This window comes from Aricia agestis, chromosome 15, assembly GCF_905147365.1.
Source record: "Aricia agestis chromosome 15, ilAriAges1.1, whole genome shotgun sequence".
Taxonomy (NCBI): domain Eukaryota; kingdom Metazoa; phylum Arthropoda; class Insecta; order Lepidoptera; family Lycaenidae; genus Aricia; species Aricia agestis.
In genome coordinates this window covers 7,156,973-7,175,206 of record NC_056420.1, presented here as the reverse complement: position 1 = coordinate 7,175,206, position 18,234 = coordinate 7,156,973, and the positions used below count along the sequence as shown (strand labels likewise).

General features: G+C 35.6%; 1 protein-coding gene across 1 annotated transcript in view; it reads right to left on the bottom strand.

The window, feature by feature from the left end:
* The window catches only part of LOC121734503, a 100,260-nt gene extending 90,481 nt beyond the window's left edge, over positions 1 to 9,779 (bottom strand). Inside the window, exons 1-11 of the mRNA XM_042125126.1 lie at positions 9,536 to 9,779; positions 8,932 to 9,204; positions 7,448 to 8,775; positions 7,007 to 7,157; positions 6,226 to 6,402; positions 5,346 to 5,512; positions 4,206 to 4,381; positions 2,994 to 3,100; positions 1,921 to 2,031; positions 1,420 to 1,508; positions 253 to 337 (exon numbers count right to left, since the gene is read on the bottom strand). Of these exons, the coding sequence (XP_041981060.1) occupies positions 253 to 337; positions 1,420 to 1,508; positions 1,921 to 2,031; positions 2,994 to 3,100; positions 4,206 to 4,381; positions 5,346 to 5,512; positions 6,226 to 6,402; positions 7,007 to 7,157; positions 7,448 to 8,775; positions 8,932 to 9,204; positions 9,536 to 9,699 (2,828 nt within the window). The 5' untranslated portion in view covers positions 9,700 to 9,779. The remainder of the gene's footprint in view (positions 1 to 252; positions 338 to 1,419; positions 1,509 to 1,920; positions 2,032 to 2,993; positions 3,101 to 4,205; positions 4,382 to 5,345; positions 5,513 to 6,225; positions 6,403 to 7,006; positions 7,158 to 7,447; positions 8,776 to 8,931; positions 9,205 to 9,535) is intronic.
* Positions 9,780 to 18,234: the final 8,455 nt, after the last annotated feature.

The window sequence follows — 18,234 nt, the reverse complement described above, 5'->3', positions numbered from 1 at the left end:
ATATAGCAATTTTACATTATCATTTTTCTATATTAGCCTTATTAGAGGATAGTTACAGAGTACACATTCATTAATAACAGTAGAAAAAAGTTGCCTTTACTATCCAGAGAGAAAAAAAAGTAGTTTGAGCATTTATATGCATAGACAGAATAGAATTGGGTAAGAATGTACAGTGGGCCATTAACTAGATTAATAATAATGACAGGCAGACAGACAGAGATTTGAAAAGTATACTCATAACTCATAACTCACTTGTTAATGGGTTCAACAATACCCGTTCCTTCCACCCCTAAGCCCTGTCCTTCGTTCCATCCCAGCTTTTGCAGCATTTTGAAACCTGAAAGTAATATAATAAAAATGAGTTTCTGTGGTGAACTATGAACATTGCTGTAATGTAACTATTTATGAATATGATCAAAATGAAAATAATAATATGTTATTGATCAATGCTGAAGAAAATCTTTATTGTTTGGCATCTGACAATTGAAATGTTATTTCTAGGTTGAAAATTAATCTTAAAACTATGTAAAAAATTAACAAAACAAATTACAAATAAATCAGACAACATAAAGCCGAAGCTAACGTGTCGAAAAACAATATTGGTGTCTAGGGATTCCTATAGAGCAGGTGTCACCAAATGGCGGACCGCGGTCCGCGTCCGGACCGCCGACCCATTGTGTGCGGACCAAGCATTTTCCAAGATGAACTTCGTTAAAAATAAATTTTGGTCTCGACTTACCGATGAACATCTTTAGGATTTACCAATTTCGCTCCAAACAAGCAATAAAAATTGACACTTTTGTCATTGATATGTACTTAAATAAATACGGTCATTGTAATTTCCGTAATTACAAATATTTTTTTAATATAAAATGTGTGGACCGGGAAGGTCATTTCATTTCTTAAAATGGACCCTAAACTAATTGGTGATCCCTGCTATAGAGTAAAGCTTGCTAACTACGGAGAGATTTTTATAGAAACCAGTTGTGTAGCTTTGTTACTGTACTGGTTTCTATAAAATTATTTTATTTATAATTTATTGTGCACAGGAAATATAACAATATAACCATTTACACAGAAAGACGACACAAAGGATCTGCTTATTTCTAAAAGAAATCTCTTCCAGCAGCCCTACGGAGAGAGATAGGATTAAAACAGCAGATAGGATGTGCACGAATATGATTACATTAAATTTACAATAATAATATATGCTCGTTAAAAGTAAAACTAATACTTACTATAATACTAAAACGACAAAAGATAATATATATAAAAAAGGTCAAAACAAATAAATAATAAACATCAATATAATTCAAAATGCTACATAATTTTACCAACTTTTATGTATGTACCCTAGTTTAAAACATGGGCAAATGGCACTAGAGGTCTAGAGAGAGAAGGGCTAATGAGAATACTTACCAACATTATCCTCTCTCAGTTTGTACTCTTTGTAGTCGCTCAGGTCCGGTTCTTTGCCGCCTTTTACCGCTGAATATTTCTCCATAAATCTGTAAAGTGTATTCGTTTATTTTCTTCAAACGATACAATTGATAATTATCATTTGGTACTTAATTAATACTTATGTGTATCATATTTGAGACTATATTATCACACTACACTACAGACTATACTATCTGTTATTGTAATCCAGCTTAATGTCGTTTTGATTTTAGAGTATGGATCAATCATCATTGAATCGAATGAGACTAAGGTCCAATTTCATCAACAACTGTTAAAGTTAATGCTCGAATTAGCGAATTAGTATCACGTTACCTGTTTCTTTTTTCATTTGAATGAAAGAGAAGACATGACATTTTAACAAGCTGTTAGACAACAGACGTTGGCGAAATTGGGACTATGTATCGAAACCTTCGATCACTAATATACATCGAAACTATATTGTTATGAAACAAATATTACTTTTTGAGTTCCTCTGGCGGTAAGAAGTCACCGATATGATGTTTACCGGCCGCCTGCTTCGTCAGCTCGTCCGCCCACTTCTCCGTCGCGTTCATCTCCTTAGCTCGCAATCTAGAATTACATATTTATATATTAACTCCTTACTGATAAAAATATATTGAATTAAAAATTAAGATTTGCTGTTTTCGCGGTTTGCCTGTAAAGCGACTTTTTTATCGAGTCTTTTTGTTAACGGAAATTAAATATACGGTCCCGTTTACAAGGGACAATAAAAACGAAGAACTTACTTTAGAACAAAAAAGTGCAGGCGCCATTTTGTTTATTATTTAATCAGAACACTTACATTATTATTTATACAAACTGTCAAACAAACAGTCCCCATTAAAGCTGCGTTTATACCGAACCTGCGTTTCGAGGAATGTGTTTTTAAGATTCAATAGAATCACTGTGCTCAACGAGGGCAGGCAAATGAATGATTCTGTTGGTTTTATAAAACACGTTCCCCGCAACGCAGATCCAGTTTCAGAGGGACAGACTGATGACCTCATCAAATTGACACTGGCTATTCCTTATGGGTAGGGCTGCCATCCGTCCGGATTTACCCGAGTTTGTCCTAGTTGAAGGGCGTCCGGGGACCGTCAGGTCAGGTTTTTGAAAAGTGAGAAATCCAGATGGTTTCTTCTCTGATCAAAATCAAGTACGATTTCAAGGACTTCAATTAATCAAATTTTTACAAATTGTTGGAAAAGAAAGATGTTCTAGCAAAAATTTGGAAGACATATCTTGAATACTTTTAAAAGGTGTCCAGGGAAATAACCACATTTCGGCCAAATGTCCGGGGTCTTTTTTTGTGCTTGACCGGCGACGGCAATTTAGATGATGGCAGCCTACTTATGGGAGGCCATAAGACAGACATGATACTCGTAAATACTTCAGCATAAAGAACTTTCTGCAAATAAATGATTCTTAATCTTCTCCACAAGAGATTTTTTTGTAACGGTACTTTGTGCAAATAAATGATTCTTATTCTTCTCCACAAGAGATTCAACAAACGGTCTATCAGTTGTACTCACTTGTGCTCCCACGTGCCCTCGGCCGTGTCCTCGTCGCTGTCGTACTCGTACTTGTGTTTGCCGGCCGCCGCCAGACGCTCCACCTCCTGGCGCTTCTTCAGCATGTCCTGAAAAATATATGGTGTTGATGACATTGAGATAACATTATTTTGATGATATTTCAGACCAGCTATCCCCAACCCGCTCCCCGAGCCGCATGCGGCCGAGTTTATCTGTGGCCCGCGTGCTGTTAAACCATTTTGTTTACGCCCACCGGCAAAATAATGTAAAGTCGTCGTTAAAAATCGTAATTTTTTTTCCACTCTTAAATCGTTAACTTTGAAAAACGTTATTCTTTCGTCCTAAATTTTTTTGTTGCGGTCCGCGACAACAAGACCAAAACATGTTTGTGGTCCGTATGAAAAAAGGTTGGGGACCACTGGTCTGGACGAAATCGCTTGTAGCAATAAGACCGCCTTTTTTAGTTTTCAAACTTAGTTACTAAGTTCTGTATGTCTGTTTTGAAACAATAAAGTATTTTCATTCATGCATTTATTCATATGGGACAGACAGGAGGGGGGAGGGGATACGGGAAACATACTATTGGAGAAGTTGATTAACAATATTAACTAAGTGTGTGGTTACACAGACATAGATCAAGATAGATACTCCTCTTCCTCCATTTGTATGAAAACGACCGCGTGCCACTTTTTTCCGACCTACTGTGATGTACCGATTATAAGAAACGTGTCCATTATCTAGGCCAATGTTTCTATTCGAATTTCTACAGCTCAATACGGAAATAATGCACAATTAGGCATTTTTAAAATTCCGATTGACGTCCGATTCCGATAATGGTGGAGCGCAGACTAAAGAACAGACTTTCGAAAGACGAGCATTGCTCGTCGTTTAGGAGCGCGATATGCACTGACCTCTATAATACACTGGACAGGCGATCGCTATCAATGTTCCTATTTGAAAGTCGCCATATTGGCGCTGATTACTATGTGAAAGCAGTAGTGAGTGTACTTGGAACTACTATTTTGCAAATGGTGGTTGTAATTTTGTATGTAATTCGTTCACAGTACGCTCACCGCAGCGCTTCAAATCGGCACAAAAAATAGCTGTCATTTTGTACGACATAGCCTGTCCAGTGTATTATATGGCGATATGGCACGCGAAGTACATACACATGCGCTATATATCTAGATCTATGCTGTGAAAGTAACTGACCTGAAACAACAAATTGAGTTTGAAGTTATCCTCACACTTCTGCCAGTCCTCCGCACTGAGGTTGGTTGTGCCGTAGTTGGTGAGGGCATACTGCATCAGCGCCTGATTGTTACGGTTCAATGTGCTCAGTTTGATGCCTTCTTGGTCTATCTTCGCAAGTTGCACACCTGGAATTGCTTTTTGCATGTTTTAAGTATGTAATTTTATAAAATTAACATACTTAATAGCCAGCAAACGCTTAAAAGTAGACAATAGACATATACTTATTAATAATTAAACACAAATAAAACACAATTTTACTTGCACTTTTCCCACTATATTCATTAATTACTACAAATTTAACTTAAACACGACCGGTTTCGATAAAAATCATCAATCTCTGTTTCTTACATTGTGTATTAAACCATATATTATGTTGTGATTTTTCTTTAACTTCAATTTTAAAACTTTGTACAGTACCAGTAACTCAGCTGTGTTTTATTTGTGTTTAAAATGAATTTCCACCAGTCCATTTCCGACAGTACAATCAATTACATATAATTAATAATTATTTTATAAGGAACAACCCGTTACGTGGTTGAATGACTTCAATGACTGACGGACAGGACATGAAACGGTTAATAAACTATCCTAATGCCGCGGCCGCACATGTGTCTATCGTACGAAGCTTCGTGCTATAAGACGATACACGCGGACGATGGTATCGTTTTAAGCACGAAGCACTACGCAGGTGCGGCCCGGGCATAACCGTATGACGTAAAGTAACCTTCTTGTACTGTGCGCCTACAACGCAGATGTGACAGATTCTCTGTTCAATGCTGACAAAAACACTCTTTACTCTTACGCGGTAGAATAGTTTATGTTGCTTACTTTGTGTTACATTTCATATATTTCACAATATCTTTACGTGCTAGCATAAATAAAGCTAAATATTTTTAATATTATCGTTTAATTTCCATTACTTTAATATTTTCGAACTAATATTTTAAGCTTCTGTTGAAAAACCTTTTATTTTATTTTGGTTACATAAATTATCCTATCATTATGGTAATACCTCGATCGTGAGAATGGCAGACGCAATAGATTTTCAATTGTTATGCGACAGCCGGGTGCCACTTGGGGGATTGATGGGTTAATTACCTGGTAAAGGTGGTGGTGGTATTATGCCAGGGGGTTTGATGTCTACTGGTGGGTCGTCTCCCCACCTGGATTTTCTCTTCTTCCGTCTCTCTCGTTTAGTCTCAGTCTCCTCATCACTTTGCGAGCTTGCCTCTCTCTTTAAGTTGAACTGAGTTTGCTGGTAGCTGCTGAAAATATTAGATTAAGGGGCTGTTTCACCACTTCCTGATAAGTGCCGGATAGACTACTGAGATGGAGTATGGAGTATCTGTCAGATAAGTTGTGCCAGATAGCCTGATGTGGAAGTGGTGAAACAGGCCCTTAGTATACTTAGTGAGCTAAAGGCGAGAATCGAGAGCAATACCAAAAAACCTTTTGTACAGACTACAGTGAACTCTCGATGATAATTATATTTTCAATAAACTCGATATTTATACCAAGACCTTGCTCCAAGTGTAGTTTGAGAAACAAGAGATACAAAGAAATATTCTTTAGGTTATCTTTACAGGCCTTACATACTGAAAATATATTGAACTACAGTAGGTACTCGATTAACCGGACTAAGGGCCTGTTTCACCACTTCCTGACTTGACAGATCAAGTATGGAGAATCTATCAAAAAAGTTTTGAATAGTCTAAAGCACTTTATCAGAAAGTGGTGAAACAGCCAACAGGCCCTTATAATTGTTGTTGTTAGACATTCGCATAATCGAAAAACCGGATAATAGAATGTACGAAGAAAAGCGGGTTCTGTTCATAATATGTGCAGTACATAAAAACACCAAAAATCAATATATTTTGTTAAAAGTCCGGATAGTCGCGAATCCGCATAACCGAGGGCCGGATAATTGAGTTTCTACTGTATTTACATGTTGCTTTATAGAATTTTAACATTTTATTACTTGCTATTATCATCTTTATATGGTTTATCATTACTATCATCATCCTCTAACGAAAATTCTGGCTCATATTTGTCTTCCGGGTTAATTTCTTCCTTCTTTATTTGTTTCTCATTTCTTATTTTACTCACTAGGTCCCGATACATCTCATACTCATTGGAGTTTGTATTATGGAGGAACCTGAAATGACTCATAAAGTAAAACCAATTCACAGAATACAAAAGTAAAGGATGTTTAAAATAAACCTGTAAATTTGGGAGACAGCCTTGTTTTGAGTAAGATTTAGAGCTATTTCTAAGGTGTTTAATCAAGTATTGATTGAAAACACAAAAATTGTAAAACATACATGTAAACAATAATACATAAACTGTTTAAAGTTATTTACGTACATGCTGGTAGCAACCAAGAAGGAAAATTTAATTTACAAGAATGTACTACAAACACCAAACAAACCCGGAATCAACATCTATATTGATTGGTAGGCAGATAGGGCAATACATTATTTGGTTGGGTTATGTGATATGTCAAATCAATGTTAGTTGTAAACCCAACCAAATTACGCAAGTCATCTACCATCCACCATACCATCTGCCTATGATTTAACTTACTAATTTTAGTACATGTTTATAGAAAAAGTAAAAAAAAAAACAGTAAACTAAAATCACCATAGAAATAGCCTAATCTTTCTAGACACAACACTGTTTCTCTTATACTCGTATAATGAAAGTAATAAAAATGAATACAACGCAATCCTCCTTCGGGATCATAGCTATAGTGGCATTACCACAAAGATTGGTCTTGTGAATTCATTGCTTTCAGAACACTTTCCCAGTGGTCACCATTGGAGGCTACTTCGCTGGCTGCTCGGTGGATGGACTGGAACGTATCTGCAGAAAGAACTGCACACCACGAGTCAGCATTTTGTCTCACGTCCGCTTCAAACCCAAACCCATGCACTACATCTCATTTACTATCTTAATCTGTTTGGTTACTAAAAATTTCCTATTTTTTTTTACGCACATAGAATAAAAATACCCAAAACATTACATTGTTTGTTGTGTACAAAATTGCTAAGTATTTTTTTGTTTCATACAATTACTAACTTACAGTTATTATTACAACAAAACAATATTTTTCATATGAAGTAGTCTTTAAGCCCAGATAATTGAGAACATTTTAAGTCTTCATTCATTCCTTTTAATCTAAAAGTAACTGAGATGTTTACCTTTCTTGTTTTCGTGTTCATTTGGCCGCATGGAAGAATGTTTCATTGAATCCAAATTTTGTTCATTACCAGGTGGAGGCATAGGCATCGAGTTGGGAGGCATAAATTGCATGTTGCCCATATTATTAGGTCCAAAGTTTGGCCCATTTGGCCCGAAGTTTGGCCCGTTCGGTCCAAAGTTGGGCCTGTTCGGTCCAAAGTTAGGACCATTAGGACCGAAAGGTGGCTGCGGACCCATAAATCGTTGATCATTATTCATGTTTGGTGGCATCATAGAATTTGGAGGACCATTGGGAGGGAAAAATGGAGGCATTGGACCATTCGGTCTAGGACCACGGAAGTTAGGACCGCACATGTTCGGCGGCATTGGTCCGCAAGGACCACGGGGTCCATTGGGGCCCATAAAATTCGGTGGCATTGGAAAGTTTGGCGGCCCACCCATGAAGGGCATTGGTGGCATACTAGAATTACCAGGACCCATGTTCGGGGGCATATTAGGATTCCCAGGGCCCATACTTTGAGGCCTGTTTAGATTTCCTGGGCCCATGTTTGGGGGCATATTAGAATTTCCTTGGCCCATGTTCGGGGGCATATTAGAATTTCCTGGTCCCATATTATGTTGGGGCATATTGGGATTGTTCGAATTACCAGGCATATTAGAATTAGTTGGTCCCATATTTTGGGACATGTTATTGCCTACATTTTGCCCAGGACCTGCATTATTGTTTGAAGTACCAGGAGGCATCATGCCTGAAGAGTGTCCCATTTGGCCTGGGCCCATTGAACCTGGTCTCATAGGACCTGGACCCATTGGTCTGGGACCCATTGGTCCATGCCCCATTGGACCCGGTCCCATAGGACCAGCTCCCATTGGGCCAGGGCCCATCGGGCCGGGTCCCATTGGTCTAGGGCCCATGGGCATATGTCCCATTTGGCCACGACCCATTGGGCCGGGACTATATCCCATAGGTCCTGGACCCATTGGACCGTGGCCTCCCATAGGTCCTGGGCCCATTAGTCCCGGACCCATAGGTCTGGGTCCCATAGGACCACTCATAAAATCAGGACCAGGTTGGGAATTAATATTATCGGGAGCATGGGTAGAATCAGAATCAAATTCTTGCTTGGTCTTTCTTTCGTAGTCATCATTGGAATCAGAATCATCCCTGTTCCATCGGGACCGGTTGGGAGATCTATCGGGAGGTTTAACAGAGAGTTGCATCAGGGATGGAATGTGGTTGGTGTCATGAGGTTTTCTGTCCTCCACTGTTGGTGTGAAAGGACTATGGCCTCTATTTCTACTTCTGTCCCAACGACGATTCCTCTCCCTGTAAATAATAGTAAGAAATATGATAATAATACATCTATATCTAACAACACAGCAAGGTTTTCTACAATCAAATAACTTAAGTTTGCTTTCATCTGTTAAAATTGATTACTTTAATAGTGATCAGCATATTAGAATATTATAGTAAAAACCTTACCTATGCCTGCCTTCTTGATGATCTTGTCTATCATTGGAAAAATTTTGATCCGAGTCATAATCTACTTCTTGAGAAGACTGCTCTGACTTCTGTTTAGCCTCATTCTTCTTTCTCTGAAGTTCCTCATTCTTCTCTTGTCTCTCTTGTTTTTCTTTTTCCTCTTTTTCTTGTTTTTCTTTACTTTGCTTTTCAAGTAGTGCCTTGTATTGGCTCATGAAACTACCATCATTAGAAAAGATGTTCTTGGAGCCTGAATCATCTGATGAAGCTGGGCTGAAATCATAGAAATTTATTTATTATTACTTTTTTTATTTTAAGCCTGACATCAAATGGACATATTACTTACTTAAATTGTTTACAAATTGACATAAGTACAGTTTATTACATGTAAGTCTATACCAATATAATAAAGAGGAAAGGTTTGTTAGTCTATTTGCATTTAATAGGTTTGGAACTGCTGAATGGATTTTGATGATATTTTACACAACAACGGGGAAGGACATAGGCTTCTTATTGCGGAAAAACACATCTTGTAAAAGGTCTATGGAGGACATGTGGTAGGTACTCTTGTACATATTCTAATGTTATTAATTAAGCAACTTACTTAGAAAGCTTAGCTTGAGCCGCAAGAGCAGCTGCGTTTTTTTGAGCTTCCAGTTTGGCTTGAATCTCCATTTTCTTTTTCTCGATGATTTGTTCCTGTTTGGACATTTGAGCCCATCTTGTACTTAGCGCGGACTTGTTTTTATTGTCTTTAAAATGAATCATTTTGTATTGTTACGGTAGTAACATTTACAAAGCGAAACGAATTCAATTCCACAATTTATGCAAAAGTAACGCCAATTCACAAAATGAATAAAATTATTTAAATGACATTGACGTTTTAATTTTTTACATTGTTGACAAGACCTGACTACAGATAAGAAATTATAGTGTTGTACTTGCATATGAATTAGCCAAAAGGTGGCTACAATTATTCAAAACTGTTTTAGTAACGTAAATATCTTTTTAATATGTTAAATATTGCTATAATATTATAATAAGGATATCGGTACGAATGTATGATATGTTTGTCATCTTTTTGAAACACATAATTTGACATACAATGAAAGATCTATTAGACAATCTGTGTTATATATTAGCCACAGATTACTAAAGTGCCACAAGTATCTGTGGCAAACTTTGGTGGCAAATTTCAAATCACAAAGGTGAATGCCCAAAAAAACCCATAGTCGATTAAATTTAGTTTTACAATGTGAAAACAACATGTTACTGTGATTAATATTAATAATTAAAGTGAAAGACGTGTCATAGTGCTGAAAATTTGAAGATTTTCATTGAAGAAAAATAGTAATACGCGAAAATATCACTGAAATTCTCGCGTCCACATTTCCGATTTTGATCGCACAATCGCCATAGTAGCAGGTAATTAAGCGTTTGTTTTATCAATTTTATTTGTTTATTTTATTGTATAATGCAATTCTAAGTAGCCTGAGTAAGTATTATGTGGTATAATAAAACAACAATTTTACTTAAACTTTATGTTTACGTAAACAATGAACTGTCAAAGAAATCTATCATATAACGCGCCTAACAATGATTGATACTTTCACTTAGGTGCTTTGCGTTTTTAGATGTAGGTATATAAAATTCTCGTGTCACAGTGTATGTGCTTAACTCCTTTAACACTTTGATGCAGCGTAATATATTATAATTATTACGTTTTAATTTTTACGTTACCTTTACAGGTAGTAGAAAAAGCGTTTAACGAAATAACCGAAATGACTGGGAGAATTTATGCTATCATTTTGAAACACTGAAAATAAATACAAGGAGTGGGAATTAACCCTTTATTAGGATATCCTAAATTCAATATTGAAGAGCTGATTATTGAAGATGAAAGTGCCTCTTCACTGTGACACCACTGCTGTAAAGTTACATGGACCTAGAAAGTGACGATGATTCTGTTTCCCGCTGCATTGTAGAATATTACATAACAAAACCCTGTTTTTCACTTATTTATTTTTTGTATTTTCTTAAATAAGTAGTTCCATAATAAAAAAGGAGTGAGCTTCTCTCAGCTCTCACTGGTCATCAAAGTAGCTCTGCAGCTCTCAGGGAGAGGGTACTTAAATAACAGGTGTTATAAATTCATAATAATATGTAGCACTAGTGACTAGATGTCCCGGTGAACTTCGTGTCACTCATAAACCTTTCCTGGACTTCCAGGAATATTTAAAGACTAAAATTAGCCACATCCAAGTGTAAACTTCTTGGCAACATCAGTTCAACCGTTTAATGAAACAAATCAGATGCTTACAAAGAGGGAAAAAGAAACAGTTTGAAATGGCGGCCTTACTGCTGGAAGCAGTTTCTTCCAGGCAACCGTAAGTAGGTAGGTGGGCATTTTCAAAAAAACGTGTACCCTTGCAAAAATATGTCTATATTTTTTAAGGTCATTTATTTACCTTTTTTTGAATGTCATATACAAGGAAAAATATTGAACTAATGGAATAAGTTAAAAAGAACGCTGAAAACGTTATATTATTCTGATATTATTGAAACAAAATCGAATTTTCGACGAAACAGATTCCGTTGTGCGACTAAATGTAAAATATAATTTAATACAAAAAAATACAGCAATAAATGGATTTCTTCGTTAATTTAATCTAGTGAAATGCATATTTAATTGTTTATTAAAAAAAATTTAGATAATTTCAAAGATCAACAAGAGTAGCAATTATTTTTAATCCATAGTGTGACTATGTGACCCAACCACTAGGTTATTTTTCATTTTTTTACATGAGTAAGTAATATTTAACATATTTAAAGGAGTTTTTATAACACAAAAACCTTTTATTTAAACATTTTTATTGTTGCACTACTTATAAAAGTAAAAAATTCTTTGATTTCATAGATTTAACTTCAATAATTAGAGGGACGAACATCTCATAATCATAAAGATGTGTTCACATGTCTACGAATTCCTAAGTTATTAATGACATCGGATTATATGCACGATCAAAGTGCCGAAATATCCATGCAAATATGCACGAAAAATGGTCGAAATATGCACAAAATATGCACAATCAAAAGTCACTTAATATTAAAATTTATTATTTTTTTGAAGACTTTTCCGGTAGTGACATTAATAAAAGCGCCATTTTTTATAATTTCATAAAATCCAGGATTTTTAATTTCTTGAAATAAAGACTTTTTATTTATTTATTATACGCCAATAATAATTTTCTACCAACATTTTCCGATTGCAATCTTAATGCCCATGGAAGTTAAACTACCGAAATATGCACTATCAACGAAAAATTGCCAAAATATGCACTATCGCCTAAAAAGTGACATTATATGCATTTGCATATGCAAGTATGCAAATGCATATAATCTGATGTCTAGTTATTATAAATCTGCAAATATCAACGACACAAAATGATTTTCAACTTTACTGATAGAAAAGTAGTGGAAATAAAATCAAAATTAAAAAAAAAAAAAAAAACTTTTAGGTACCTACTTAAATTTTAAATATTTGTTATTGTTAAGTAAAGGCGACGCCTTGATAATTTGGCTGTAGCGATATCGATTTTTCAATGACTAAAGCTAAGAAATTAAAGTTCATTGTCAGTATTTATCATGTCTTTGTCTTTGGTTTACCCATAGCATAACACGATTGGTCAACTTTTATAACACAGAATAATCAATCAAATAGACCTGTGTAAAAAAAAAAAGGATTCCTATTTTTCGAAAAGAGGAGAGTGATTTAAGCTTCCAAATTTGTACATGGCTTGGTTCAAGCATACACTTTAATTTGCCCATAGCTTATATGAAATGTATTTATGGTTTTTAAATTACGCAACAAAAATATTTTGTCGCTTACGCCCTTTCCATTTTTTGCTGTTCCATTGCTTGTTTTCTGTGAAAGGCCGGGCCGGGCTTTCATAGAAAACTAGCAATCTAAAACATATCCAAAACGGTTTTTTACTTTAACGCGGCGTCACCTTAACACATAAGTAATAAAAAATATATTTGTACGTTAATCGTACCAGTTTAAAAATCTCCAATTTTCTTAATAAAATCTGTGAATAAAAAAATAATTTATTTAAAATGTGAACTAAGCCTTATGCTTTCCGCCTGTTGTGACTTGTCCGTTCCATTATATGTGACCATACGAAAAGTCACAAGTCGGAAGTCACGTAATATTACTTTCTTTTACTTTTAAAGTGTTTGTAAATAACCGATAATAGTTATCACAATTTCATTTTTTATACTAAATACTAAGCTAATTTTGCAACGTGTCAACAGTAGAAACAGTTGGAGAAAGTATAATAATGCTTACAAAATATGGTCACTTATCTGAACAAATAAACCGTTCCTGAAGAACCATCCAACCTGCGTCCGCGTCTTGTAGCAAATTTTTAACTACTAAATTCAAATTGAAGTTTCTCGATGTACAATGAAATATAGTGCTATCATTTAGTGCCGAAAATATTTTTGTAGTATGTTTATAAAACTAAAAAAAACGGTCACTAAACCGAACATTCCGGTCGGGTTGCTTTTTCATGATTATAATTTTAATTAATTTGTAGTTAAATTATGTTAGATTTTTCAATAACAAGACATTCAATTGATACATTAAGTATTTAGGAATCTAACATATGTTTTTTAAGTAACTTACTTTAAGAAAAAAAATAGTTATTAAAGATTTTGTTACAACTTCTGGGAAGGGGACAGGTGAATTTAATAGGTTTCGGTACTTAAAAACCCTTATAAATCTCATACTAAATAAAATTTTATACAAACGTGAATGTATTTTAATAAAAGAAAACTTGTTTATGCTCCTACATTAAAATTACAAAATGTTAGTATGTAATTTTTTACAAATAATCTGTAGCGAAGTCAAGGGACAAGGTAAAAACCAGGGGTACACATTTTTTTGAAAATGCCCAGGTACTTTACATAGATTAGATTGTTACATCATAATTATTTCAAATTTTCTTAACTACATAATAAGTATATATAAATCATAATATTTAGAACGTGTGTTTTTAAACTGTATTTAATATACAGGGTGTAACAAAAATAAGTGATAATACTTTAGGGTGTGTACGTGTTCCTTGTAGAGAGTTCACTGTGAAAGTAGCAGCGCTGAAAGACCAAAATTTTTTTTCACTTTTGTATGGGGAAACTTATGACGCTCGGGCCCTTGCCCATACAAAAGTGAAATTTTTTTTTTGTTTTTCAGAGCTGCTACTTTCACAGTGAACTCTCTACAAGGAACACGTACACACCCTAAAGTATTATCACTTATTTTTGTTACACACTGTATAGTATCAAAATCTTTTATAGTGACTGGATACAGTGTGGCCATAAGAGGCCACACCGGAAACAAGTGGCGACTCTAATAATGTCGTGACTTTTTAGACGGGCTATACGTCCTGCAACTTTTCGCACTCGTTCCACGCAAAAAATATACCATTCTCATCACTTTGATGAGTGCCAGTCTTCCGTCGTACGTTTTTCGGAAGAAAGCGTATTCCCTCTTAAACGCACCTGTAGCTCTACTAATGTTGCGAGTGTCCATGAGCGACGGTAATTGCTTTCTATCAGGTGACCCGTTTGCTCGTTTGCCCTTTTATTTTCGAAAAGACGTAGATAGTTAACTGATATCATGTAATAATCGTTAAAAATACATTGTACAGATTATACCATTTCTATACCAAACTGACATTCTATACCTACTTTCAGATATAAAAGTGATAAATATTTTAATATTAAATACATGAATATAAGAATCAATAGACAAATATAAATGTGTTTTTACTACGTACTGATCGTCACAATATCGTTTGTAGCATCATGTCGTCCTAAATATCATAGATTCCTATAAGAAAAGTCAATTGGTTACGATCGTTTTTAAAGTACTTGGTGATTGTTTAATCCAGCGACCACATTGGGTTATGTGGTCGCTGGTTTAATCCAAAAAGGACATTGTATTTGGGATACCGTAGATGTAGTCTACTATGCCTGATATAAATGGTTTGAATCGATTACGGGTTCTTGGTCCATACATTTTTGGGCATTCACCTTTATTCAAAGTTAAACCTAATTCAAAGAGTTTATCACTATATCCTACTTGGGTCTATGGTTTTCTAAAATTGAAAATGTGAAGCAACAATGAAATAAAAATGAGACAAAATAATATTTTTATTGTTTTAGTATCTACAGTATAATATTTTTTATTGTTTTAGTAAGTAAGTAATAATAGTTTTTTATTGTTTTAGTATAGTTTAGATTAATGTAATAGTTGTAGCTACCCATCAACCTGTTTTAACGGTCCTCTTTCTTTCACCTTTTACACAAATTAGGAGGTAATTTGAGTAAAAAGGGACAGTTATATTTTGTTTACTCATAGACTTAATATATACTGTCGTATTACTTAGGTACTTCATTTGTTATCAGGCAAAATCAATTGTAATTTGTACTGCCATAAGCAGGAATTGAATCCTATAAGTATTGGAAAAAATAAAACAGCCAAATCATTGCATATTATTCTTTTTATATTTTTTTCATCAGTTTAAATGGAAAATACAATTTTATTTATTTATAATGTTGTCATTTATTGTAAACAAATATATTATAAAAGATTTACATATTACTATCAAAACAAATATTCACAAAATGGCAGACTAACTAAACAATTATATCAGCTGTTCCTCTAAGCTTGCTAACAATTGCATCGTTTGAGCTAAACAAGAAAGAGAAAGTTTTGGCACTGATCCCATAATTCAAATAAAATGATGGCATAAATGCATATTGCAGCAACACTAACCGTCCGAGCGATTAGTTAGTCTGTGTACCTTTTAAAATAATACTCGTTCACAAATTTCTCTTCAGCTTTTACTGTATGTACTCGACTACCCGGCACAGATCTGGTTCCCCTGTCCCTCGGTATAGTCTACTGTGTCATACACCATTGTGGACCAAAGAGAGCATACCCACGACTATTGTTTGAGTGAGTGGTAACTTGACAATAGTTAAAAAGCTAATCGCTGCCTCATTGTTGAAATTTCCAAAATGACTTATTTAAAAAAAAACAAAACAAACTCTTGTTTCTTTCATAACAATACAAATTCCATCGCATGGATTAAATCAACTAAATCGAAACATTCAAACAATCAATCTATACATAAAATAAAAAAGTACCTCCTCTTCATTTCTGCATTACCCTGCCTTAACAAATTAATATACAAGTAGACAGTATGCGAAACAAAAATATAAAGCAATGGAAGAGGGACCGTGAGCAAAAGAAATCACAAAAGGAACATTCTACACCGAGGTCGCTGAATGCTCGACACTTCTCGCACAGTACTCCCAGCAGCAGGGCCAGTCCCCTCCACTGTTAAACAAAATGCCGAAAAGAAAAGTATATTCATAATAATTGTACCTATACTTCCTTTATAATCTAATTTTTTTTTACATTTTAATAATTTAAAAAAAACAACCAGCACTCGGTCGAGAAATTTATATCCATTTTTTTTTTGTGTATTTTATATTTTGATGAAATATTAGAAGCTAATAAACGTGAGCCGATGTCAGGATTCATAGCTAGTCGTCGTTCGCTCGAACCGGCTGGCAAGAATCGGTCTCCCGCCCGACTCGAGCAATATATCTATACACAATAACACTACCGCATCGTCTATACATCTTGACTCGTATAATGCACTGATATCTCAGGGGCACAAATATCGCAGCATCGTTGCGGCGCCGCGCCCCGGCCTAACCGCGCCCGAGCGTGCCCGAGCGCGCCTGAGCGCCGCCGAGCGTCCCCGAGCGTCCCGCGACGTATCGCCCCGCCCACAACTCTTATTATACAACACGTAACTAATATAAAATTCTAAATCATAAGGCCGCGGTGCGCGTCGCGGGCGCAAAGTCGTATACGGGGTGTACACGTCCCCGCCTCACTCTAAGCGACAAAAACACTACGATTATATCCTTTAACGCGTTTCCGACTATTTACATCGACATAATTCATAGTATTCAGTTTCGGGCGAATCGCCCGAGGGCCGGAGCGAGCGGCGGCCGTTTGTCGGACTGTACAGCAAATTTACACGTACATGGGAGTACGAACCCGATCTACATCTAAATATCTAACGGATAATGTCCGCCCGCGCTCTATAATATCAGCTATGTTAAGTGTAACGCGATTCGCGCGCGCGACAAACGCCCCACTAAAATAAAAACGTTTCGATACATATATACACATACATGAAACGAATAGGCCACGATTCATTGTTACACGTGAATTGGGGTTAATAGATACTTCAACAGAACTCTATTCACAAATCTGGAGCGCGAGTTCGACCAATCCGGAGCGATCTTTATCACATCAAGATGGGGGCTCGCCATTGGTCGAACTCGCATCACCCGAGCATGCGAACCGAAATTCGCAATTGAAACTATTAAATTAGCGTCTCTTTAAACTCAGCAAACATAACACGAGGCGTTCGTCGCGCGTACGAAAATATACAATTCGGAATTAGTACACTAATATATATCTATCTAGGATATAAGAAAATGACGTCACTAGTATCTAAATATGTCTACTGTACAATGGACTATGGTATTTCAATGAGATATTTCATTCGTATAAATGTGACAAAATACAAACATTTGCGTCCGACCTCTAACTTAATCGGTAACAAACGACCAACTTTTAGACACTTTAACTCCCTTTGTGACATTACAATGTTACGGATATATTAATCTATATATAAACATTATTATTAAGTGGTCTGTGTATTTAGTGATGCACACGTATTTGGCATATCCATATGGCTAAATACAATTATGATACAAGGTCCGTTCATAAAATATTTCGTGTGCTACATTAACTCGGTGCGTCGACGAACAGTGCGGGCTCATCGCACGAGCCGATCTATGCATTGGCCGTGCGTAAAAGAACCGTTAAAATCATTAAACAATTGGAATGCATTTAACAGTATCCACTTTTCATAACAAGATTTCGATTTACGGGGTTGTAAAATTTGTTGATACAATAAAACAAACGCCTTAAACTACTGGTAACAATAACAATTCAACGGATAAATATCAAATAAAAGGGAGACTTGTGAATCTTGTGATGATATTGGAGTCGAGATAATGCGCACGGACTATTACAAGCCCACGATTGGACACGCAGTATTATCACATCACTATTGCGTTCTCACTCGCACTAACACTGATTTGCATCTTTTGTTCCTTTCTAAGAAAATCTGATATACAATATGA